The sequence below is a fragment of the Melozone crissalis genome, unplaced genomic scaffold, assembly GCF_028551555.1.
Source record: "Melozone crissalis strain CALT ecotype California unplaced genomic scaffold, PUWL_Pcris_2 ptg000150l_1, whole genome shotgun sequence".
Taxonomy (NCBI): Eukaryota; Metazoa; Chordata; class Aves; order Passeriformes; family Passerellidae; genus Melozone; species Melozone crissalis.
This window is the reverse complement of record NW_026535921.1, coordinates 366125-390779: the sequence shown is the minus strand read 5'-3', so window position 1 is coordinate 390779 and position 24655 is coordinate 366125. Positions and strand designations below refer to the sequence as shown.

Genomic DNA, 24655 nt, shown 5'->3' with positions numbered 1-24655 from the left:
AGGGGGGTCCCAGCTGTTTTGGGTGTGCTGTGACCGGGATGGGAGCCCCTGGGACGCCCCAGGTGCCGTGCCTGGGTGTGCTGGGGCAGCTCCAGCCCCCCGTGCCCCCAGGTGAGGGCTGGGCTGGAGGGGAGTGGCCTGGTGGGGGTGACGGGCAGGTACCTGCTGGGGGGGTCCCACAGTGCCACCGAATCCACCTCTGGGGGGGCTTTCACCCCTGCTGTTGGGTCAGCTGTGGATAACCCCATTGCTCACCTTCAGGGCTGTTTGCTGGGCTGGCAGGGGTGCCAGGGGTCAGGGGGGCTGTGCCCAGCACTGTGCCCAGCTGTGTGCTCAGCTGTGTGCCCCCCGTGCCCAACACTGTGCCCAGCCCTGTGCTCAGCCCTGTGCCCCCTGTACCCAGCACTGCTCCCCCTTTACCCAACCCTGTGCCCACTGTGCCCCCTGTTCCCTGCCCTGCCCTGGAAGGGTTGGGATGGAGGGGTGAGAGGTCCCACGGTGTCGATGGTGGAGCAGGCTCCAGGCTGGGTCTGGGGCACCCCCTTGGAGCTTTAGGCAGTTTTGGTGCAGAAAGTTCAGGATTTGGGGCTGGGAAGGGGTGGGGGGGCTCCAGCCCCAGTCTGTGCCCCCGCTGCCATGGGAGCCCATCAATGGTGAGCTTGGGACGGCGCCTTGTGTCCCAAGGTGCTCCTGGCACCTTCAGGTGGGCACCAGTGGCATTGCCTGTCTGTGCGTCTGTCTGTGTGTCTGTGTGTCTGTGTGTCTGTCTGTGTGTCTGTCTGTGTCTGTGTCTGTCTGTCTGTGTGTGTCTGTCTGTCTCTGTGTCTGTGTCTGTGTCTGTGTGTCTGTGTGTCTGTCTGTGTGTCTGTCTGTGTCTGTGTCTGTCTGTCTGTGTGTCTGTCTGTCTCTGTGTCTGTGTCTGTGTGTCTGTGTGTCTGTCTGTGTCTGTGTGTCTGTCTGTGTGTCTGTGTGTCTGTGTGTCTGTCTCTGTGTCTGTCTGTCTGTGTGTCTGTGTCTGTGTGTCTGTCTGTCTGTCTCTGTGTCTGTGTCTGTGTGTCTGTGTCTGTGTGTCTGTGTCTGTGTGTCTGTGTGTCTGTCTGTGTGTCTGTCTGTGTGTCTGTGTGTCTGTCTGTGTCTGTGTCTGTGTGTCTGTGTGTCTGTGTGTCTGTCTGTCTGTGTGTCTGTCTGTCTGTCTGTGTGTCTGTGTGTCTGTCTGTGTGTCTGTCTGTGTGTCTGTGTGTCTGTCTGTCTGTGTGTCTGTCTGTGTGTCTGTGTGTCTGTGTGTCTGTCTGTGTGTCTGTCTGTGTCTGTGTCTGTCTGTCTGTGTGTGTCTGTCTGTCTCTGTGTCTGTGTCTGTGTCTGTGTGTCTGTGTGTCTGTCTGTGTGTCTGTCTGTGTCTGTGTCTGTCTGTCTGTCTGTCTGTCCGTCTCTGTGTCTGTGTCTGTGTGTCTGTGTGTCTGTCTGTGTCTGTGTGTCTGTCTGTGTGTCTGTGTGTCTGTGTGTCTGTCTCTGTGTCTGTGTCTGTGTCTGTGTGTCTGTCTCTGTGTCTGTCTGTCTGTGTGTCTGTGTCTGTGTGTCTGTCTGTCTGTCTCTGTGTCTGTGTCTGTGTGTCTGTGTGTCTGTCTGTCTGTGTCTCTGTGTCTGTGTCTGTGTGTCTGTCTGTCTGTGTGTCTGTCTGTCTCTGTGTCTGTGTGTCTGTCTGTCTGTCTGTGTGTCTGTCTGTCTGTCTGTCTCTGTGTCTGTGTCTGTGTGTCTGTGTGTCTGTCTGTGTGTCTGTCTGTCTGTCTGTCTGTGTGTCTGTGTCTGTGTGTCTGTCTGTCTGTGTGTCTGTGTGTCTGTGTGTCCGTGTGTCTGTGTCTGTGTGTCTGTGTGTCTGTCTGTGTCTGTGTGTCTGTCTGTGTGTCTGTGTGTCTGTGTGTCTGTCTCTGTGTCTGTGTCTGTGTCTGTGTGTCTGTCTCTGTGTCTGTCTGTCTGTGTGTCTGTGTCTGTGTGTCTGTCTGTCTGTCTCTGTGTCTGTGTCTGTGTGTCTGTGTGTCTGTCTGTGTGTCTGTGTCTGTGTGTCTCTGTGTCTGTGTCTGTGTGTCTGTGTGTCTGTCTGTGTCTGTGTGTCTGTCTGTGTGTCTGTGTGTCTGTGTGTCTGTCTCTGTGTCTGTGTCTGTGTCTGTGTGTCTGTCTCTGTGTCTGTCTGTCTCTGTGTCTGTGTCTGTGTGTCTGTGTGTCTGTCTGTCTGTCTCTGTGTCTGTGTCTGTGTGTCTGTGTGTCTGTCTGTGTGTCTGTCTGTCTGTCTGTCTCTGTGTCTGTGTCTGTGTGTCTGTGTGTCTGTGTGTCTGTCTGTGTGTCTGTCTGTGTGTCTGTCTGTCTGTGTGTCTGTGTCTGTGTGTCTGTCTGTCTGTGTGTCTGTGTGTCTGTGTGTCCGTGTGTCTGTCTGTGTGTCTGTGTGTCTGTCTGTCTGTGTGTCTGTCTGTCTGTGTGTCTGTGTCTGTGTCTGTGTGTCTGTCTGTCTGTGTGTCTGTCTGTCTGTGTGTCTGTGTCTGTGTCTGTGTGTCTGTCTGTCTGTGTGCCTGTCTGTGTGTCTGTCTGTGTGTCTGTCTGTCTGTGTGTCTGTCTGTCTCTGTGTCTGTGTGTCTGTGTGTCTGTCTGTGTGTCTGTCTGTCTGTGTGTCTGTCTGTCTGTGTGTCTGTGTCTGTGTGTCTGTCTGTCTGTCTCTGTGTCTGTGTCTGTGTGTCTGTCTGTGTGTCTGTGTGTCTGTGTGTCTGTCTGTCTGTGTGCCTGTCTGTGTGTCTGTCTGTGTGTCTGTCTGTCTGTGTGTCTGTCTGTCTCTGTGTCTGTGTGTCTGTGTGTCTGTCTGTGTGTCTGTCTGTCTGTGTGTCTGTCTGTCTGTGTCTGTGTGTCTGTCTGTCTCTGTGTCTGTGTCTGTGTGTCTGTCTGTCTGTCTGTCTGTCTCTGTGTCTGTGTCTGTCTGTCTGTGTGTCTGTCTGTCTGTCTCTGTGTCTGTGTGTCTGTCTGTCTCTGTGTCTGTCTGTCTGTGTCTGTGTGTGTGTCTGTGTGTCTGTCTGTCTGTGTGTCTGTGTCTGTGTGTCTGTCTGTCTGTGTGTCTGTCTGTCTGTCTCTGTGTCTGTGTCTGTGTGTCTGTCTGTGTGTCTGTCTGTCTGTGTGTCTGTCTGTCTGTCTCTGTGTCTGTGTCTGTGTGTCTGTCTGTGTGTCTGTCTGTCTGTGTGTCTGTGTCTGTGTGTCTGTCTGTCTGTGTGTCTGTCTGTCTGTCTCTGTGTCTGTGTGTCTGTCTGTGTGTCTGTCTGTGTGTCTGTCTGTCTGTGTGTCTGTCTGTGTGTCTGTGTGTCTGTGTGTCTGTGTGTCTGTGTCTGTGTGTCTGTCTGTGTGTCTGTCTGTCTGTCTCTGTGTCTGTCTGTGTCTGTGTGTGTGTCTGTGTGTCTGTCTGTCTGTGTGTCTGTCTGTCTGTCTCTGTGTCTGTGTCTGTCTGTCTGTGTGTCTGTCTGTCTGTCTCTGTGTCTGTCTGTGTGTCTGTCTGTGTGTCTGTGTGTCTGTGTGTCTGTGTCTGTGTGTCTGTGTGTCTGTGTGTCTGTGTGTCTGTGTGTCTGTCTGTGTGTCTGTGTCTGTGTGTCTGTCTGTCTGTCTGTCTGTGTGTCTGTGTGTCTGTCTGTGTGTCTGTGTCTGTGTGTCTGTGTGTCTGTGTGTCTGTGTGTCTGTGTGTCTGTCTGTGTGTCTGTGTCTGTGTGTCTGTCTGTCTGTCTGTCTGTGTGTCTGTGTGTCTGTCTGTGTGTCTGTGTCTGTGTGTCTGTCTGTCTGTGTGTCTGTCTGTCTGTCTCTGTGTCTGTCTGTGTCTGTCTGTCTGTGTGTCTGTCTGTCTGTCTCTGTGTCTGTCTGTCTGTGTCTGTGTGTCTGTCTGTGTGTCTGTCTGTCTGTGTGTCTGTCTGTGTGTCTGTCTGTGTGTCTGTCTGTCTGTGTGTCTGTCTGTCTGTGTGTCTGTCTGTGTCTGTGTGTGTGTCTGTGTGTCTGTCTGTCTGTGTGTCTGTCTGTCTGTCTCTGTGTCTGTGTCTGTGTGTCTGTGTGTCTGTGTGTCTGTCTGTCTGTCTGTCTGTCTGTCTCTGTGTCTGTCTGTGTCTGTGTGTGTGTCTGTGTGTCTGTCTGTCTGTGTGTCTGTCTGTCTGTCTCTGTGTCTGTGTCTGTGTGTCTGTGTGTCTGTCTGTGTGTCTGTCTGTGTGTCTGTGTGTCTGTCTGTGTGTCTGTCTGTCTGTGTGTCTGTGTGCCTGTGTGTCTGTCTGTGTGTCTGTGTGTCTGTCTGTGTGTCTGTCTGTGTGTGTGTGTGTCTGTGTGTCTGTGTGTCTGTGTCTGTGTGTCTGTCTGTGTGTCTGTGTGCCTGTGTGTCTGTCTGTGTGTCTGTGTGTCTGTCTGTGTGTCTGTGTGTGTGTGTGTCTGTGTGTCTGTGTGTCTGTCTGTGTGTCTGTCTGTGTGTCTGTGTGTCTGTGTTGGTGTCTGTGTGTCTGTCTGTGTGTCTGTGTGTCTCTGTGTCTGTGTTGGTTTCTGTGTGTCTGTCTGTCTGTGTGTCTGTCTGTGTCTGTGTGTCTGTCTGTCTGTGTGTCTGTCTGTGTGTCTGTCTGTCTGTGTGTCTGTCTGTCTGTCTGTCTGTCTGTGTCTGGGCTCTTTCACAGCTCATTGGGGGCGTGTGTGGGACAGGGTCAGTGCTGGTTCTGTTAATGCAGCGCCACAGTGTAAAAGTGTGTGAGAAATATCACTGAACCCGGGCTGGTTTCAGTGAAAAGAGCCCTTCAGCACCACCCAGTGCCACCCCTGCCATGGCAGGGACACTGCCACTGTCCCAGGGTGTGCCAGTGTCCAGCCTGGCCTTGGGCACTGCCAGGGATCCATGGTGGGCACTCTGTGCCAGGGCCTGCCCACCCTGCCAGGGAACAATTCCTCATTCCCAATCTCCCATCCAGCCCTGCCCTCTGGCAGTGGGAGCCATTCCCTGGCTCCTGTCCCTCCATCCTTGTCCCCAGTCCCTCTGCAGCTCTCCTGGAGCCCCTTCAGGCCCTGCCAGGGGCTCTGAGCTCTCCCGGGATCCTTCTCCCCTCCAGGTGAGCACCCCCAGCTCTGCCAGCCTGGCTCCAGCCCTGGAGCAGCTCCGGGGCCTCCTCTGGCCCCACTTTTATCAGCTTTTATTCAGGCTCAGGGGGATCCCTGCTCACGGCCGGGCTCTCACCCTGCCCTGCTCCGGGGCAGCAAATCCCACAGTGAGCAGAATCTTCGGGAAATTCCCCCTGTCAGCAGAAGGTGGGGATCCAGAGCCGTGCCAGGAGCTCCTGGAGAGGAGGGAACTGAACATGGCAGCCCTGGCCCCTCTCTGCCCGTGGGGAGCAGAGATCCCTGCTGGTTCCTCTCTGAGATTCACCAGCCTTAGAAGGATCATTGTCCTCCTAACCATGAGGAGAAAGAGTTTATAAGGAAAATCGGTGTGAGAGTCTTCCTACAACTCCTGGAACCACGGAAAAGCCACGATTCCATGGAATGTTCCTGACCAACCCCAGCCCTGCCCAGGCCACCTCTGTCCCCTGTCCCCAAGTGCCACAGCCACAGGGCTTTGAACCCTGCAGGGATGGGGAATCCACCCCACCAGGGCAGGACAGCCCTTTCCAGGTTGGAATTGTTCCCAACATCCACCCTGAGCCTGCCCTGGCCCAGCCTGGGCCATTTCCCTTTGTCCTGTCCCTGTTCCCTGGCTGTCCCCTCCTGTCAGGGACTTGTGCAGAGCCACAAGGTCCCCCCTGAGCCTCCTTTTCTCCAGGCTGAGCCCCTTCCCAGCTCCCTCAGCCTCTCCTGGGCTCTGGACTCTGCACCTTTCCATTCCCCTGGGCTGTTCTGCCTTGCCTGAACAGCTGGGTCATTGCCATGGTCAGAGCTGGGTCATTGCCATGGTCACTGCAGGGTCATGGCCATGGTCACTGCAGGGTCATTGCCATGGTCACAGCTGGGTCATTGCCATGGTCACAGCTGGGTCATTGTCACTGCAGGGTCATTGCCGTGGTCACTGCAGGGTTAATCCCCTGCAGACCCCAGGGTGGGCAGAGCAGAGCTGGGGGTGCTGCAGCTCCTCTGGGCACAGCAGGGTGGGGCTGGGGCAGCTGAGGAAGATTATCCTTTATTGTTAATTATGATTAATCCTATAGTAGATTATCCTTTATCCATTGTCCATTAACCCTCGCTATCCATGAATGCTCTCCAGGAAGGGAGGGGGACAATGAGCCACTAAGCAGGGAGAGATCAGCCGGGTCTGCTGCAGCTTCTGGGAAGTGAGAGGGCTCCTAATTACCCTCCTAATTAATTAGTTGGGTGTTGGAGCCCTGGATGCTGAGAATTTCAGACTTTCTGTGCTGGGAATTTCAGACTTTCTGTGCTGGGAATTTCAGACTTTCTGTGCTGACAGACTCTGACCCCCAGGAGAGCACTGCATTTGACCTGAGGCCATGGAGAAGCTTCCAGAATTGATTGAGAGCACTGGGATTGTGGGTGTGGAGTTGGGTACAAGTGTGTGATGTCACAGGGTGGAAAACTTAAGAGTTTGGGGTGGTGGCTGATCCTTCTTCTTCACCTTCTTCTCCTTCTTCTCCTGGTTCTCCTTCTTCTCCTTCCTCACCTTCTTCTTCTCCTTCTTCTTTACTTCATTCTTCTTCTTTCTTCTTCTTTCTTCTTTCTTCTTTCTTCTTCTTCTTCTCCTTCTCCTTCTCCTTCTTCTCCTCCTTCTCCTTCTCCTTCTCCTTCTCCTCTCCTTCTCCTCCTTCTCCTCCTTCTTCTTCTCCTTCTTCTCCTTCTCCTCCTTCTCCTTCGTCTTCTTCTCCGTCTTCTCCATGGGTTTGGGTGGCATTTTGTAACTGGACAGAAAAGCCCATCCTGCAGACTTTGAGGGATCAGTTATTGAGTTAAAAGTGAAAATAATTTAGGTGTCATTTCTTAATTGGGTAATTTGGCCCAAGAGACAGTTGGCCATTTTGTGCCTTGCTGATGAAAGACTGCAGAACTCACTGCTGTGCCACTAACACAGGTAGGAAATAACAAACACCTGAGTCTGGATGTGAATTATCCCCTCGAGTGCCTTCAATCCCGACCTCACCAGAGGCAGGAAAAAGAAGCCAAAGCCCCCAGGTGGGGGTCCCGTGTGCCTGGGGATGGATGGGAGGAGCCCAGGTGTGCAGGGAGCCCTGGGACGGCGTTGGGCATTTCCAGAGGTGCAGTTCCAATGCAGTCTTGCTCCCGTGCTGCAGAGGCACCAGGACGGCAGCTGCAGAGGAAATACCCCAAACACGGACAGCACAACATGTCCAAGAGGGGGAACAGCCCTTTTCCCCCTCTGAACTGAAATCAGCAAACCACTGGGCTCTCACATCCATGGGCTCTATGGCGCGGATCAATCACAGCATCTCCTGCCTCCAAAGAGGGACCCAGACCAAGAAACCCCTGGGGATTTTGTGGAATTGGAAAATGATTCTGGCTGGGAGGGAATTGACAAAGAAACCCCTGGGGACTTTGTGGAATTGGAAAATGATTCTGGTTGGGAGGCAATTGACAAAGAAACCCCTGGGGACTTTGTGGAATTGCAGAATGACTCCGGTTGGGAGGGACCTTAGAGCTCCTTCCATCCCCTGCCATGGGCAGGAACGCCCTCCGCTAGAACAGGTCGCTCCGGGCACCCGAAATGTGTCTGCATGTCCGTGTGTCTGTCTGTCTGTCTGTCTGTGTGTCCGTGGGGCAGAAACTGCCCTGTCCCAGCACCCCGGAGCCCTCTGGCAGCCGCACTGCCCCCCTGTAGGAATGTGCCTTTTGTTGGCAGAGTGACAAAGCTCTCCTTTGTCCCCTTAAAAAGGAAATAAATCCGGAAGTTTCTCTCCTCGATTAGGTGAAAAGACACCTCACAGGACCTGGGGAATTCACCTCAAACTTAAGGATAGCCAATTGGGCAGAAGCCAGAAAGTCCCACCTGAGCAATTTACCAGAAAAAGAAGAGAACACAGAAACCAATCCCTTTTGTGAGGCTTTTCACCAGGACCTTTTGCACGTGGCTGGGTTTTTCTCTATAAAGAGTTTTGTTATTTTGCCTTTTATGAAACCTTTTTGTTTCCAACACTGCCACAGAAGCCATGCTGCTGATTTTATGCCTTCTGAGGTAGCTGAGCTATCTCGGGTGTGTTTTACATCTCCCAGAGCTGCTGAGACCTGGCTGGAGGAGACCCACATCTCACCCCTGAGCTGCAGCTGCAACCCCCCTGCTCCCCCAGCCCCCTCAGGCCCCAGCCCCGGTCCTTGGGACATCTCACCCGTCCTAGCCTGTAAATTGATTTAATCTCGGTGCGATAATTGGTGACAAAGCCACAGCCCGAGCTGGGGCCCTGAAAGGGACCCGGAGCGAAGGAGCCCCGGGGCTCAGGAGGGTCTGGGGGCTCCTGCTGAGACCCCCCCGTGAGAAACGCCAATCGCTTGGTTTTAGCATCTTAGAAGTTTAACCGTAATAAAATGGTTATAAAAATAGTAATTTAATTAGAGTGATAAAAGTCTGGACAATTTGGATTAGGACAATATCAGACAATAAAAACAAAGAGTTATGAACAGTCCGGGTACCTTTTCTGGGCAAAATAAGCCCGAAAAAAGGACCCACGTTAACAGAGGACTAACCCTTAAAAACAATAACCTGTTGCATATTCATACACCTCACACATGATGCATAAATTCCATTCAGACACAGGATTCTGTCTGGCAGTGTCAGCTTCTTCCTCTGAATCCCGACTGCATCTCCAGGGCTGAGCAAGGCAGGAAGAAGTTCGTTTGTGCTGATAATGGAGCAATAAATTCTCTTTCTCTGAAAGATTGAGGTGTCCTGTGGCTGCTATCTCAGTGACAGTACCTCACTCCTCTCTTTAAAAAAGTATCTTACATAGCATAGTTTCTATTTTAACATTATGTTATAACCTGAAGCTAGATTTAACACACTACTTAAGAGAATCAATACAGCATAACTTTCTAACATAACATTATTATAATATTTATATGAATATTTGCAAAAAGCCAATCATAAAATACGCATTTTTCACCCCACAGCATTATTACAAGCAACAGAGAGAACAGAATTAAGGATTTGATAGGGCAGAAAGGATTATCAGTTTTAAATCACAAAGGATTCTCAAAAGTCATCTAATATCAGTAAACGTTCTGGGTGGGGCAGCCTCCATCCCAGGCTGCTCCCAGCTGGGGCACAAGCTCTGGCACAGCCAAGTCGCTTCCTGAGTGTGAAAAATGCGGATTTTACGGTTGGCTTTTCACAAACATTCAAATGAATATTATATGCGTTTTATTAGAAAGTAATGCCGTATTAATTTTCTTAAGTAGTGTGTTGAATACAGTTTTAGGTTATAACATAATGTTAAAATAGAACTATGCTAAGTAAGATACTTTTTTAAAGAGAGGAGTGAGATACTCTCACTGAGATAGCAGCCACAGGACACCGAAATCTTTCAGAGTGAAAGAATTTATTGCTCCCTTATCAGAAGAAACGAACTTCTTCCTGCCTTGCTCAGCCATGGAGATGCAGTCAGGATTCAGAGGAAGAAGCTGACACTGACCAGACAGAATCCTGTGTTTTAATGGAATTTATGCATCATGTAGGAGCTGTATGAATATGCAACATGTTATTGTTTTTAAGGGCTAGTCCTCTGTTAACGTGGGGCCTTTTTCGGGCTTGTTTTGCCCAGAAAAGGTACCCGGACTGTTCAGAACTCTTTGATTTTATTGTCTGATATTGTCCTAATCCAAATTGTCCACAATTTTATTACTCTAATTATATTATTATACATTTTATTATATATAATATATATTATATATACTTATATCTGTAAAAGGAACTTTTTATTACTACTATTATTATTGTTATAGTTATATTTTCATCTTTATTTTTATTTTTATTATTACTATTATGTGTAATTATTATTATGTGTAAAAGGAATTATTTATTATGACAAATGATTTCACGAAAGATCCTAATCAGAATTATTTACTGCACAGTACAAAAGCCCAAAATGCTCGGTCGCGTGTAGCACAGCACAGTGCACCATATCAAAGCAGTCATGTTGAAGTGATTGCACTAAAGCAAGCCAAAAGAAACATTTATTTAGCAAAAATAAATAAATAAATAAATAAATAAATAACTATTTATTTATTTATTTATTTATTTATTTAGCGATGGGTGTAACTCCCCACACACCAGGTGTCCCCATGGATGTGACAATCCCGCTGTTCCCCACAATCAGTGTCCCCAGATCTCACTGTCCCTGTCCCCACAGCACCCCTGGATTGCCCTGTCCATGCAGGGTGGATGTGAAAAATCACTTGGGTTAAAATTTCCCAATCGCTTGTTTTAAAATTTTAAAATTTGATAGTAATAAAATGGTTATAAAAATAGCAATACAAATTAGGGCAATAAGAATTTGGACAATCAGAGTCAGGACAATGAAAGACAATAAAAACAAAGAGTTACAGAGCCCGGGTGCTCTGCTGTGTCCCAGAACACACCTCACTAACAAACCCTTAAATCAACAGCCTGTAGCACATTCACGTACCTCATCCAGGGATCAAACATTCCCTTCAAACCAGGGATTGTTCTGTTTATTGCCAACTTCCTCCCTTCATCTCATAAATCAGTGTTTGGCTCCTCGGAATCTGGAAGGAGTCTGGTTCTTCCCGATAAGGAGACAATAATTCTTCTCTTTGGGATTTTGGTGTCTTGCTGCTGTTCTCTCTGTGCCAGCAATTTCTTGATGATCTCATCCATTCCTTGAGCCAGTGAGTGTCTTACATCAGAGAGTTTCTATTTTAATATCATGCTGTAGCCCAAAACTAGATTTGCCACACTACTTAAAAAGGATTAATACAGTACTAGAAATTAATACAGCATAACTTTCCAACATAACACATGGAGTATTCCTTTTAATAGCTGCCAAAAACCAATCATAAAATGTGGATTTCCTTCCTTCCTTCCTTCCTTCCTTCCTTCCTTCCTTCCTTCCTTCCTTCCTTCCTTCCTTCCTTCCTTCCTTCCTTCCTTCCTTCCTTCCTTCCTCCCTCCCTTCCTCCCTCCCTTCCTCCCTTCCTCCCTTCCTCCCTTTCCTCCCTGTAGGAAAACGCACTTTTAGAACAGATTTTAAACACCCACACAGGGTAGCTCCCATTACAAGCACCACAGCCCAGGGATCCTGTGCAGGCACCAAAATAAAGCAAATACAGCAAATTTCAGCTGGCATTCCCCTCCGGGGCGCTGCTGCTGCGCAGGATTCGGGCTGTGCAGCCCAGCATTAAACCTGCTCTGTGGCACAGGTCTGTGTGTCCCTGTGTCTGTCTGTCCCTGTGTGTCCATCTGTCCCTGTCTGTCCGTCTGTCCCCGTGTCCGTCTGTCCCTGTGTGTCCGTCTGTCTATCTGTCCCCGTGTCCGTCTGTCCCTGTCTGTCCCTGTCTGTCCCTGTGTGTCCGTCTGTCCCTGTGTCTGCCTGTCCCTGTGTGTCCATCTGTCCTTGTCTGTCCCTGTCTGTCCCTGTCTGTCCCTGTCTGTCCGTCTGTCCCCGTGCCCGGTCCCGCCGTGCGCGCGCCCTGCCCCGTGGGGGCGTGGCCGAGGCGGGCCCTCATGACCACGCCCCCCCCCGAGGGCCCGGCAGGGCGGGGGGCGCTGATTGGCGGCGGCGCGAGGGGGCGGGGCCAGGGCAGCGCCCGCTCCCGGCGCGGCTCCGTCCCTGTGCCCGTCCCTGTCCCTGACCCGGTCCCGCCCCTGTCCCGGTCCTGGCCCCGGTCCCGCCCGGCAGCGGCCCGGGATGGCGGCAGCGGCGGGCGGCGCGGCGGAGAAGCGGCGGATCATGTGCGTGGGGCTGGTGTGCCTGGACATCATCAGCGTGGTGGAGGCTTTCCCGGCCGAGGACTCCGACACCAGGTACCGGCACCGGGGTGCCCGGTGTGCCCGCAGCGGCCCCGTGCCCACGGCAGCTCCCGCCAGGTACCGGCACCGGGGGCTCCGGTGTGCCCGCAGCGGCCCCGTGCCCACGGCAGCTCCCGCCCCGCAGGTGCCTCTCTCAGCGCTGGCAGCGCGGCGGGAACGCCTCCAACTCGTGCACGGTGCTGGCTCTGCTGGGAGCGCCCTGCGCCTTCATGGGCTCGCTGGCCCCCGGGCCCGCCGCTGAGTAAGTGCGGCGCGGGATGTGCGGGGCTCCCGCACCCACGGGGCACCGGCCCGGCCCCGCACGGGCCCCTCGGCGCGGCTCCCGGCCGCCCGCCCGTCCCCCGGCTCCGGTGGCGGCGCTCAGCCCGCTCCCTGTCCCTCTCAGCTTCATCGCGGCGGATTTCCAGCGCCGGGGGGTGGACACGGCACACGTGGCGTGGCAGCCCCGCGGAGAGGTGCCCTGCGCCTGCTGCCTCGTCAACGCCGCCAGCGGCTCCCGCACCATCGTCCTGCACGACACGTAAGGGCGGCGGGGGCAGCGCTGGGCTCTGCCGGCTCCGGGCTCTGCCGGCTCCGGGCTCTGCCGGCCCCGGGCACTGCCAGCCCTGCCCCGAGGGTCCCTCCGCTGCCGGCCGGGGCTGCCGAGGGCCGGATGGGGCGAGTGCCCGTGATCCCGCAGCCCTGTCACGGCCCGTGTCCCCACAGCCCTGTCACCCCCAGTGTCCCCACAGCCCTGCCACAGCCGGTGCCGCTGCCGGGACCGGAGCTGGTATCCCCACATGGAGGTGGGCACTGGGGTGATATCTCCCCCCGGAGGTGACACTGGGGTGATATCCCCACCCAGAGGTGGACACTGGAGGTGATGTCCCCACACGGAGGTGCACACTGGGGTGATATCTCCACCCAGAGGTGACATTGGGGTGATATCCCCAGAAGGAGGTGACACTGGGGTGATGTCCCCACACGGGGCTGGACACTGGGGTGATGTCCCCACACGGAGGTGACACTGGGGGTGATGTCCCCCGCTCCGCAGTGCAGGACAGCCGGCACGGCCCCGCGGGGATAACCCGGCTCCCTCGGCCGTGCCAGGGGGGTCAGGGGCTGCTGGGCACGGCTGACCCCGGTCCCAGCGCGGCCGCAGCTGCGCTGCCCTTCAGTCCAGCTCAGGGCGCCGTCATTAATGATTGACCCGGCGGTGCCGCCTCGGGACCTCTGTCCCGGTGCCCTGGGCCCTCCGCGGCCCCCGGGGCTGCCCTTCGGCCCGGGCACGGCGCAGGCGGAGGGTCCCCATGTCCCCCCGGCCTCCGACCCACAGGAAGATGCCCGACGTGACAGCCCGCGACTTCGAGCGCGTCGACCTCTCCCAGTACCGGTGGATCCACTTCGAGGTGAGCCCGAGGCTCGGGGGGCGCTGGGGGACCCCCGGCGCTGAGGAAAATCCCTGAGCCTGGGGCTGTACCTGAGCCCGGGACCGGAGGGGATCCCTCGGTCCGGGGGACATCCCCAGCGAGGGAGCACCCCCGGGACCGGCGATTCCCCCGGTGATGCCGGAGCCGTGTCCGCAGGCCCGGAACGCGGCGGAGCAGGGCGCGATGCTGGAGCGGCTGGAGCGGTACAACCGGGCGGCGGCGCCGGAGCGGCGGGTCCGGGTCTCGGTGGAGCTGGAGAAGCCGCGGGAGGAGCTGCTGCCGCTGATGGGGCGGGGACAAGTGGTGCGGGGCCGGAGCCGTGGGCAGGATATCCTGTCCTGATTCCCTGTCCCGATCACCTGTCCCGATCGCCTGTCCCAATCACCTGTCCCGATCACCTGTCCCGATCACCTGTCCCTATTACCCACCCTGATCACCTGTCCCCAGTGCCTGTCCCGATCACCTGTCCCGATCTCCTGTCCCCATCCCCTGTCCCGATCCCCTGTCCCGATCCCCTGTCCCAATCACCTGTCCCTATCGCCTGTCCCGATCCCCTGTTCCCATTGCCTGTCCCGATCCCCTATCCCGATCCCCTGTCCCGATCCCCTGTCCCTATCGCCTGTCCCGACCCCCTGTCCCTATCCCCTATCCCGATTCCCTGTCCCTATCCCCTATCCCGATCCCCTGTCCCGATCCCCTGTCCCAATCACCTGTCCCTATCCCCTGTCCCGATCCCCTGTTCCCATTGCCTGTCCCTATCCCCTATCCCGATCCCCTGTCCCGATACCCTGTCCCAATCACCTGTCCCTATCCCCTGTCCCTATCCCCTGTCCCTATCGCCTGTCCCGATCCCCTGTCCCGGGCGAGGCCAAAGGCGTGGCGGGGGCGAGGTCGGACGGGAGCGGTCAGAGCTCCGGGAGTTGGGAGTCCTGCTCCGGGGGAGTCAGGCTCGGGGGGTGCAGGGGGGTGGGGGCTTTGGATCGAGGGGTGCGGGCGGGGCCCGGGAGCTCAGGGGGGCTCAGGCAGGGTCTGGGAGCTCAGGAGGGCTCTGGGATCTCAGGGTGGGCTCAGGGAGTTCAGGAGGAGTCAGGGAGCTCAGGTGGGCTCAGGGAGCTCAAGAGGGGTTCGGGAGCTCAGGAGGGCTCTGGGGACCCCACTAGGGCACAGATCTCACCGCACCTGGCTGGGGGTACCGGGGCTGCCCCTCCCCAGCCCCTTTCCCACAGGTGTTCATCAGCAAGGACCTGGCCCGGCACTTCGGGTACCGATCGGCCCCCGAGGCGCTGCGGGGGCTGCGAGGCCGCATCCAGCCAGGGTAGGGGCGCACCCGAGAGGGGCCGGGGGGCACACGGTGCGCCCCAGACCCACCTCACACTCCCGCAGGGCCACGCTGATCTGCGCCTGGGCTGAGGAGGGCGCGGATGCCTTGGGGCCCGACGGGCAGCTGGTGCACTCGGACGCCTTCCCCCCAGAGACCCTGGTGGACACGCTGGGCGCTGGGGACACCTTCAACGCCGCCGTCATCTTTGCGCTCGCAGAAGGTGGGCACAAACGTGGCACGGCTGCAGCACGGCCAGGGTTCAGTTTGGCACGGCCACAGAACGGCCACGGCTCAGTTTGGCACGGCCGCAGCACAGCCATGGTTCAGTTTGGCACGGCCACGGCTCAGTTTGGCACGGCCAGGGTTCAATTTGGCACGGCCGGGGTTCAATTTGGCACGGCCACTGCTCAGTTTGGCACGGCTGCGGTTCAGTTTGGCACGGCTGTGGTTCAGTTTGGCACGTCTGCGGTTCAGTTTGCCATGGCCAGGTTCAGTTTGGCACGGCCGCGGTTCAGTTTGGCACGGCTGTGGTTCAGTTTGGCACGTCTGCGGTTCAGTTTGCCATGGCCAGGTTCAGTTTGGCACGGCCGTGGTTCAGTTTGGCATGGCTGCAGCTCAGTTTGGCACGGCCATGGCTCAGTTTGGCACGGCTGCAGCTCAGTTTGGCACGGCCATGGCTCAGTTTGGCACGGCTGCAGCTCAGTTTGGCACAGTCAGGGTTCAGTTTGGCACGGCTGCAGCTCAGTTTGGCACTGCCCAGCTCATCCCGGGCCCCATCCGCAGGGAGGAGCCTGCAGGACGCCCTCACCTTCGGCTGCCGGATCGCAGGCAGGAAATGCGGGATCCAGGGCTTCGATGGCATCGTCTGAGCGTGTGCCTGGAGAGCTCTGCAGGGCCCGGGCACAGCGCTGCACCAGCGACGCTGCACCAGCGACACTGCACCAGTGACACTGCACCCAGCAACAGCTCCACTGCACCCAGAACCCCCATTAAAACCCCCCGTGCACCACTGCTGCCTCCCATGTGCCCTGGCTGTGCCCCTCTGTGCCCTGGCTGGGCTCCCACTGCCCCAGGGATGCACTGAGCACAGCCAAGGTCACCAGAGTGCCTCTATTTCTCCATCAATGCGTTACAGAGGAGACCCCGGCCCTCCTTGGCCCCAGCGGCCTGGCCAGGGCCATCCCCCTGCCCCTCTGTGCCCTGAGCAGGGCAGGGAGCACCCGGGGCATTGCAGCCACAGCCCCCCTGCCTACCCCTCGCCATGGTCCCTCCAGGCTGGGGCTGCCTGCTCCTCCTCAGGGCCTTCAGCCTCAGGGGCTTCTTCTTCCTCTGGGGCATCACTACTGGGGGCTCGGGCCCCAGGGATGACTTCTGCCTCCACGGCCTCAGCATTGGGAGATTCCACCTCGAGGGATTCCAGCTTGGGGGCTCCAGCCTCAGGGGCTCCATCCTGGGGGTCTCCAGCCTCAGGGGCTCCAGTCTGAGAGGCTCCATCCTCAGACACTCCATTCTGGGGCTCTCCATCCTTAGGAACTCCAGCCTGGGGCTCTCCATCCCTAGGAACTCCAGTCTGGGGCTCTCCATCCTCAGACACTCCAGTCTGGGGCTCTCCATCCCTAGGAACTCCAGTCTGGGACTCTCCAGCCTCAGGGACTGCCTGTGCTGGGCTTTTCAACGCCAGGTCCTGCCTTGGCCCCTCCGTGCCCTCCTCCGGCACAGCCCCAAGCCCTGCCTGCTGCTCCAGTGGGGGCTGTCCTGGGGGACCCCTGTCCTGGCCAGGCAAGGGCGCCTCGGGGGGCTCCAGCAGCTCGGAGGGATCCAGCAGCCCGTCCCCATTCAGGTCCTGCCTCGCCAGGGCTGTGTCCACCAGCGCAGCCACCTGCAGGGATGGGGATCAGAGTGAGGGCTGGGCCGGGGCTCAGGGGGGCGTGAGGAGCCGTCCCTGGGCACCCACCGTGTCAGGGTCCGGCTGCCCCCCGGCCCGTGCCAGGACCGTGCCGAGCAGCTGCAGCAGCTCCAGCCCGTCCAGGCGCCCGCTCCGGTCGTGGTCGTGGAGCACAAAGAGGTAGAGCAGGGCTGTGGGGCACGGGGGGCTGTGGGGCCGGGCTCCCTGGCCTCCCAGCCCCTCAGCCCCCATCGCACCCCCTGGCCTTACCCTGCTCCCGTGTCATGGCCCGCACGTCCCGCTCCGGGGGCCCCAGGCTCCGCACGGCGCTCCGGAGCAGCCTGGGGGAGCGGGGCTGGGCTGGGGAGCGCGGCAGGGCAGGCTGGGCACCGTCCCTGCCCCCCCGGGCTGTGCCCCCAGCCCCGCGGGCTGTGCCCCCAGCCCCGCGCTCAGCCCCGGGCCGGGGTGGGGGTCCCCAGGGTGGGGATTCACGGCAGGGCAGGGATTCACACCAGGGCAGGAAATCACACTCACGGCAGGGCAGGGATTTACACTCACATCAGGGCAGACACACTCACAGCAGGCACTCACACTCACACTCACAGCAGGGCAGGCACTCACACTCACACTCACACACACCAGGACAGGCACTCACACTCACAGCAGGACAGGCACTCACACTCACACTCACAGCAGGACAGGCACTCACACTCACCCTCACATTCACACTCACACCAGTGCAGGCACTCACACTCACACTCACACCAGAACAGGCACTCACAGCAGCGCAGGCGGCTCCGGGCTCAGCGGGTCGGGATGGGGATCCACGGCTGTGGCCACGGGGGGCTCAGGCCTGGCCGAGAGACAGAGCTTGGTCACCTGTGCCTGGGGCTGCCCACCAGGCCTGGCACCCCCCACCCACGGCCCCCGCAGATCCAGGGGTGCCAGCCCTGCTGTGCAGCTCAGACCGTCGTGCTTGCCCCTCCCGTGGCCACCTTGAGCTCCCCCTGTACCTGTGCCCCTGCAGCCACGGAAGCACCACGGTTCTGCCTTCTCTTAACTGTGTGCTCACCACAGCTCTGCCTTCCTTTAGCTGTGTGCCCCACAGCTCTGCCTTCCCTGTGTCCCTGTGCCCCACAGCTCTGCCTTCCCTGTGTCCCTGTGCCCCCACAGCTCTGCCTTGGCTGTGTCCCCACAGCTCTGCCTTCCCTTGGCCGTGCCCCACAGCTCTGCCTTCCCTGTGCCCCACAGCTCTGCCTTGGCTGTGCCCCACAGCTCTGCCTTCCCTTCCCTGTGCCCCACAGCTCTGCCTTGGCTGTGCCCCACAGCTCTGCCTTCCCTTCCCTGTGCCCCACAGCTCTGCCTTCCCTGTGCCCCACAGCTCTGCCTCCCCTGTGCCCCACAGCTCTGCCTTCCCTGTGCCCCACAGCTCTGCCTTCCCTTCCCTGTGCCCCACAGCTCTGCCTTCCCTGTGCCCCACAGCTCTGCCTCCCCTGTGCCCCACAGCTCTGCCTTCCCTGTGCCCCACTGTTCTGCCTTCCCTGTGCCCCACAGCTCTGCCTCCCCTGTGCCCCACAGCTCTGCCTTCCCTGTGCCCCATAGCTCTGCCTCCCCTGGCTGTGTCCCGGTACCTGTTGGTGCCCGCCCTGGGGGCAGCCCACGCCGCTGGCCCCAGCACCAGGAGCAGGAGCAGGAGCAGCATCACCGGCGCGTTCCTCATCCCGCGACCCCGGGCTGCGGCGGGCGAGAACAGCGGACTCGAGAACAGCGGGCTCGGGGCTGGCGCTGCCGGGGGAACCCGGGAGAGGGGCAGGGGCTGCGGGAGCTCCGGGAGCTGCCCCGGTTCCCGCACGGCGGCGGGGATGCGCTAGCACGGCCGGGAGGGTGCGCGGGGAACGGAGAGCGCGGGGGACCGGCAGGCGCTGCCCAGCCAGCGCGGCCCCCGGTACGCGCTCATCCCGCACAGCCCAGCCCGGTACCGCCGGTGCCCCCGGTACGCGCTCACCCCGCACAGCCCAGCCCGGTACCGCCGGTGCCCCCGGTACGCGCTCACCCCGCACAGCCCAGCCCGGTACCGCCGGTGCCCCCCGGTACGCACCCAGCCCGGTACCCCCGGTACGCACCCCCCGCACAGCCCAGCCCGGTACCGCCGGTGCCCACTCACCCAGCCCCGTTCGCGTGTCGGTGCCGCCCGCCCCGCCCCGGGGCCACGTAGCCGACACGTCCCGGGGCTGCCACCGCGGCCGGGAGCGGCCCCGCCCGGCCCGGCCCTGCCGGGATTCGGCCGCACGCAGGTGCCCCGGGGCAGCGCCGGGATAACCGGGACCTGCCCCTCCAAACGGGCCCGGGACCGGCGGTCACAGCAGGGACGGGGCCAGCCGGTGGGTGAGACCCCCCAAAGACCCCCACGGTACCGGGCAGAGCCGGGTCAGGCGAGCGGCACCGATCCCCGGCGCCGCAGCAGCACCGGGTCGGGCCGTGCCGGTACACACGGTCCCGGGGGCCCCGGGCAGCCAGCCCCCGTGCCACACCGAGGGCACACCCGGCCCGGAGCCGGGGCCCCGGGCAGCCAGCCCCCGTGCCACACCGAGGGCACACCCGGCCCGGATCTCGGTGCCCCCAGCCCCAGGCGCGCTCCCCCAGCACAAACGGACAGCACTGCCTTCATGCTCCAGTTTAATGGCAGCAGCAGGGCAGGGGCCAGCAGGACCCTCCCGTCCCGGGTCAGGAGATGGCCCTGTCCCGGGCCAGCCCTGCCCTGCTGCCTGCACGGTCCCACAGGGACAGAGCCCTGCGTGCCTCCCTGACCCGTGCCCGCTCCCCGAGCGCCAGCGGGGACAGCGGGGCCAGGGCTGGTCCCTCGTGTGCTTCACAGTCTGTGTGGGGTGGCGGGAGGCTGGGGGGTCCCTCCCGGTGCCAGGGGGTCCCTCCAGGGGGCAGGGGGCTACAGGAAGCCCGGGAAGGCGAGCTGCAGCAGCAGGATGGTGGCCACGATGAGCCCGGCACAGAGCAGCAGCAGCAGCCAGACAGGGAGGGAGCCTGTGGGACAGGAGGGGTCAGGGTAGGCTGCAGCCCCCAATGCAGAGGGGTCAGGGCAGGCTGCAGTGCAGTGCAGCCCCCAATGCAGAGGGTCAGGGCAGGCTGCAGCCCCCAATGCAGAGGGGTCAGGGTAGGCTGCAGCCCCCAATGCAGAGGGGTCAGGGCAGGCTGCAGTGCAGTGCAGCCCCCAATGCAGAGGGTCAGGGCAGGCTGCAGCCCCCAATGCAGAGGGGTCAGGGCAGGCTGCAGCCCCCAGTGCAGAGGGGTCAGGGCAGGCTGCAGTGCAGTGCAGCCCCCAATGCAGAGGGTCAGGGCAGGCTGCAGTGCAGTGCAGCCCCCCTGCATGCAGCAGCAGAGGAGCCCCAGGGCAGCCCCAGACGTACGGCGGGTGGGCAGCAGGTGCAGCTTGCAGCGACTGTCCACGGCCACGCTGAGCAGGGCGGCCTCGTGGCCCCCCAGCAGCTCCCGCCCGGGCCGGCTCTCGGGGACGAAGGCCACGTCCGTCACCACGATGCCGTGGGCCTCCTTCACGTAGTACAGCCTCTGGGGGCACACGGGCGGTGAGGGGCTGCGGGGGGCCCCGGGGGCGCCCCCGGCCCCGCCCCACTCACCTGCAGCGAGAAGGCGATGTGGATGGCCACGGAGCCCGTCACCGTGCCCAGCCCCAGGAACGTGCCCGAGTCGCTGCAGGGGGAGGACGGTGAGCGGGGCTGCCACGGCCCCCGGCCCGCACCCACCGGCCCCGGGCTACCTGATGGAGAGGCAGGAGACCACCTCGGAGCCGCAGGGCCGCGTCAGCAGCGGCAGGAAGCTCTTGCCATCCCACTTGGTCAGGTAGCAGGGCGGGGGGCGGCGCTCCCGCTTGTGGGGCACCTGCACGGTGTAGAGCCGCAGGGCCCCGGCACTGCCCTCCACGGCCCCAAACCTGCCACAGGGAGAGGGGCACGGGGGGAATGTGGGGCACGTGGGGTGCAGCCCCTCACCAGCACCACTGTCCCACTCCCCACATGGCCCCAGCCCCTCCACAGCCCCAAACCTGCCACAGGGAGAGGGGCACGGGGGGGATATGGGGTGCAGCCCCTCATCAGCACCACTGTCCCAATCCACACATGGCCCCAGCCCCCTCCACGGCCCCAAACCTGCCACAGGGAGAGGGGCACGGGGGGAATGGGGCACGCGGGGTGCAGCCCCTCACTACCAGCACTGTCCCAATCACACCTGGCCCCAGGCCCCTCCCCATACAGCTGCCAGCAGAGCCCAGGAGACCCCTTCCCACAGACCCAGCAGGAACAGTGACAGGGCAGGGCAGCAGCCAGGGGTGGCCCATTCCCAGCCCCATGGCTCCTCCCCAACCCCTGCCCCATGACCCAGCCCCAGCCCTGATGACCATGGCCCAACCCCACAGCCCCAGCCCCACGCCCCTCCGTGTCCCCCTGCCCACTCCCAGTCCCCCAGCCCTCTGACCTGCCCCCAGCTCTATCTGAGCTGCCCAGCCCTGTCCCCAGCCCTGTCCTCAGCTCCAATACCCCTCCCTGTCCCCAGCCCTGTCCCAGTGCCCAACCCCACCTCTCTGAGCTGCCCCAGCTCTCTCTGAGCTGCCCAGCCCCATCCACAGCCCCAACACCCCTGCCCTGTCCCCCTGCCCAGCCCCACTGCCCAACCCCACCCCTCTGAGCTGCCCCAGCTCTCTCTGAACTGCCCAGCCCCGTCCCCAGCCCCACGCCCCTCCCTGTCCCCCTGCCCAGCCCCACTGCCCAGCCCCACCCCTCTGAGCTGCCCAGCCCCGTGCCCAGCCCTCACCTGCATGCCTGGTAGCGATAGGCCTTGTCAGGGATGCCAGGCAGGTTCTCGTGCCAGCGCAGCCCTGTCACCAGCTGGTCCTGCTGCCACACGCAGCACTGGAAGTCCCTGCCCGCCGTCACCACCTGCTGCACACAGCACAGGGGTCTGAGGCCCCTCTCCTGCGGGCCCAGGGAGCTGGGGAGCCCCTGACACCCACCTTGTTGTCAGGGCCCAGAGCGATGTCCTCAATTTCCCCGTCGTGGGCTCTGAACTCCAACGTCTTCTTCATGCTGGGGAACTGCAGAGGCAGAGCTGGCGTGGGCGCTGGGCAGGGCCAGGCCCCGCCACGGTACCAGGCAGGTGTGGGGAGCAGCGCTAGGTGAGCACAGGTGCTGCCCGCCCGGCCATCCCTGCCCAACGCCTGCTGCCATCAGCACAGCAACGGCGGCCACCGCTCCTCCGGGTCTGTCCCAGCTCCCCCTGCCCAGCCTGGTCCCTGTGCCCACCCTGGCTCCCCATGCCTGGCTTTCAACCACTGTGCCCACATCCATTCCCCTACATCCCCTCAGCTCTGGGTGCCTGTCCTGGCTCCTCATGCCCGGCTTTCAACCCACTGTGCCCACATCCATTCCCCTACATCCCCCAGCTCCCCGTGCCCACCCTGGCTCCCCATGCCTGCCCTTCAATCCTCTGTGCCCACATCCATTCCCCTACATCCCCCAGCTCCCCGTGCCCACCCTGGCTCCCCATGCCTGCCCTTCAATCCTCTGTGCCCACATTCATTCCCCTACATCCCCCCAGCTCCCTGTGCCCACCCGGGCTCCCCATGCCTGCCCTTCAACCCACTGTACCCACATCCATTCCCCTACATCCCCCCACCTTGCCACGTCCTCCCAGCTCCCTGTGCCCACCCTGGCTCAGCACGCTCCCCTCCGGCCTCCTGTGCCCACAGCCCCGCTGCCCAGCCCGTGTCCCCGCGGTGGCAGGCCGTGCCCCAGCCCCGCCGTGCCCACCTCCCAGAGGCGCAGGAAGCCGTCGGCGCCGCCGGTGGCCAGCAGGGCTCCGTCGGCGCTGAAGCGCACGGCCTTCTGCAGCGCGTCGGGGCTGAAGTCGGTGCGCACCCGCTGCAGGCTCTCCACCCGCACCTCGCGGGCCCGGCCCTGCGCGCCCGGGGCCCCGCCGCCGCCGCTGCCGCCCCGCCGCCGCCGCGGGCCCTTGTCCCCGCTGCCTGCGGGGCACGCGGCTGGCACCGGCCCGACGGGGGCTGCCCTCCCCAGAGCGCCCTGCAGCCCCACGGCGTGCCCCACGGCACCCAGGGTCCCCACACCCTGCCCCTCAGCCCCACAGCCCCACACCCTGCCCCACGGCCCCCTGGTTCCCCAGGCCCTGCCCCACGGCACCCAGGGTCCCCACACCCTGCCCCTCAGCCCCACAGCCCCACACCCTGCCCCACGGCCCCCTGGCTCCCCAGGGCACCCAGGGTCCCCACACCCTGCCCCTCAGCCCCACAGCCTGCCCCACAGCCCCATGGCTCCCCAGGCCCTGCCCCACAGCACCCAGGCTCCCCACAGCACCCCAGGCAAGCACAGGAGCAGGTCCATGACAGTGATGGAGGGGTTCAGGGCAATGCCCATCCCTAAGCTACCCCACATACCCCCCCAGCTCCCCACTCTCTGCCCTGCAGCACCCAGGGCAGGCACAGGGTGGGCATGGGAGGTCCACAGCTGTGCCCCAGCCCCACAGCCCCCCACGCTCTGGCCATAGCATCCAGGGATGGGGGGCACAGGGGAGCCCCAGGGCAGTGTCCCATCCCCAAAGCTCACCATGGTACCCAGGGCAAGCACAGAGAAGGTTCAGGACAGGCAGGCAGGGGTTCAAGGCAGCGCCCCATCCCCAAGCTACCCCACAGACCCCACATCCTGCCCCATGGCACCCAAGGGGAGGGGATTCAGGGCAGGCACAGGGGAGGCCCAGGGTGGGCACGGGGTTGTTCACAGAATGCCTTATCTCCACAACACCCTTCATCCCTCCCCACAGCACGCAGGGCAGGCAGGAGGGGAGTCCCGGGCCATCCCCAAGGCACAGCACAGCCCCGGGGCAAGCGCTTCACACGGAGCAGCGCCTCACCGTCCTTGCCGGCCGCGCCCGGGGCCTCGGGCTCCTGCAGGCTGAAGCGCAGGATGTGGCAGCTGTTGTCCTGCCCGGCGGCAATGACGTCCCCGGCCAGCGCCATGGTCATGGTGGCGCGGGTTTCGGTGTCGTGGCAGTGCAGCAGCGAGGCGCTGAGCTGCCCGCCGATCTGCTCCAGCTGCAGGAAGTGCTGCGGGCCGGGAGGAGGCGGCGGGAGCGGCGGTCACGGCCCGGCCGCGGGGGCGGCCCGGGACACCGGCGCCTCCGCCCCGCACACCCGCACCCCTGAGGCCCCGCCGGGTCAGACCCTCAGACACGGCCAGGCCCCTCCGCCCCGCACAGCCCGCAGCCCTCCGGCCCCGCCGGGCCAGACCCGCCCCACAAACCCGGGCCCCGCCGCCCCGCACCTCTGAGGCCCCGCAATGTCAGATCTATCCCCGAGCCCTCCACAACCCGCACCCCGCACCCCTGAGGCCCCGCCGTGGCAGACCGGCCCCCGAGCCTCCCCACAACCCACAGCCCGAACCCCTGAGGCCCCGCCGTGTCAGACGCCCCCACACACCCGGGCCCCTCCGCCCCCTCAGCCCCCGCGCCCCTGTCCCCACAGCCCCGTCCCGCTCCCCGCACCACGCCATTGCGGATGCCGGTCTTGGCGGCGCCGCCGCCGCCGGCGGTGATGGCGAGCGGGCGCCGCGGGTGCAGGCGCACGGTGTAGAGCGGGAACGGCGCCCGGTACAGCTCGGCGGGACGCCGGGGCGCCATGGCACGGACGTGGCGTCAGCGCGCCGTGACGTCACGCGCTGTTGCGTCACGCCCCGGCACCCGACGGGGGTGTGGCTAACCGAGAGGGGGGCGTGGCCATTTGGGCACGTGGGGCGGGGCCAGCGGGGCTGGAGGGGACAGGGACCGGGGGATCCCGGGGGGACAGCGGGAACAGCCCGATGCTACATGGGGGGACACGGACCGGGGGATCCCAGAGGGACAGCGGGGACAGCCCGGGGCTGGGGGGGACAGGGACCGGGGGATCCCGGGGGGACAGCGGGGACAGCCCGGGACTGGGGGGGACACGGACAGGGGGGACAGCGGGGACAGCCTGGGGCTGGGGGGAC

General features: G+C 61.3%; 3 protein-coding genes across 4 annotated transcripts; 1 reads left to right on the top strand and 2 right to left on the bottom strand.

The window, feature by feature from the left end:
• Positions 1-11858: 11858 nt before the first annotated feature.
• KHK (ketohexokinase) lies at positions 11859-15625 on the top strand. The gene is made up of 8 exons (XM_054293431.1): positions 11859-11974; positions 12105-12221; positions 12366-12500; positions 13296-13368; positions 13546-13692; positions 14616-14704; positions 14773-14930; positions 15494-15625. The coding sequence occupies exons 1-8, from the start codon at positions 11859-11861 to the stop codon at positions 15577-15579; spliced, it is 921 nt and encodes a 306-aa protein (XP_054149406.1). The 3' UTR covers positions 15580-15625.
• A 334-nt stretch (positions 15626-15959) lies between these two features.
• Positions 15960-16929, bottom strand: CGREF1 (cell growth regulator with EF-hand domain 1). The gene is made up of 3 exons (XM_054293448.1): positions 16866-16929; positions 16665-16786; positions 15960-16589 (listed from the first exon to the last, which is right to left on the bottom strand). The coding sequence occupies exons 1-3, from the start codon at positions 16879-16881 to the stop codon at positions 15960-15962; spliced, it is 768 nt and encodes a 255-aa protein (XP_054149423.1). The 5' UTR covers positions 16882-16929.
• A 2329-nt stretch (positions 16930-19258) lies between these two features.
• On the bottom strand, positions 19259-24321 carry PREB (prolactin regulatory element binding). Of its 2 annotated transcripts, none has more exons than XM_054293429.1 (9): positions 24174-24321; positions 23544-23736; positions 22430-22644; positions 21634-21714; positions 21435-21562; positions 20386-20559; positions 20246-20318; positions 20018-20177; positions 19259-19634 (listed from the first exon to the last, which is right to left on the bottom strand). In XM_054293429.1, the coding sequence occupies exons 1-9, from the start codon at positions 24306-24308 to the stop codon at positions 19540-19542; spliced, it is 1254 nt and encodes a 417-aa protein (XP_054149404.1). In that variant the 5' UTR covers positions 24309-24321; the 3' UTR covers positions 19259-19539. The 2 variants fall into 2 exon arrangements, with proteins under 2 accessions (XP_054149404.1, XP_054149405.1); XM_054293430.1 differs by having other exon boundaries at positions 21435-21559.
• Positions 24322-24655: the final 334 nt, after the last annotated feature.

Excerpts from the sequence above, each read along its gene's own strand:
- PREB (XM_054293429.1), bottom strand. The coding sequence starts at position 24,308 with ATGGCGCCCCGGCGTCCCGCCGAGCTGTACCGGGCGCCGTTCCCGCTC. Across the intron at positions 20,178-20,245 it reads ACATCGCCTTCTCGCTGCAG|AGGCTGTACTACGTGAAGGA; the intron begins GTGAGTGGGGCG and ends GTGTGCCCCCAG. Across the intron at positions 19,635-20,017 it reads GCACCTGCTGCCCACCCGCC|GCTCCCTCCCTGTCTGGCTG; the intron begins GTACGTCTGGGG and ends CCTGTCCCACAG.
- CGREF1 (XM_054293448.1), bottom strand. Across the intron at positions 16,590-16,664 it reads GGCAGCCGGACCCTGACACG|GTGGCTGCGCTGGTGGACAC; the intron begins GTGGGTGCCCAG and ends CCATCCCTGCAG.
- KHK (XM_054293431.1), top strand. The coding sequence starts at position 11,859 with ATGGCGGCAGCGGCGGGCGGCGCGGCGGAGAAGCGGCGGATCATGTGC. Across the intron at positions 13,369-13,545 it reads ACCGGTGGATCCACTTCGAG|GCCCGGAACGCGGCGGAGCA; the intron begins GTGAGCCCGAGG and ends CCGTGTCCGCAG. Across the intron at positions 14,931-15,493 it reads CATCTTTGCGCTCGCAGAAG|GGAGGAGCCTGCAGGACGCC; the intron begins GTGGGCACAAAC and ends CCCCATCCGCAG.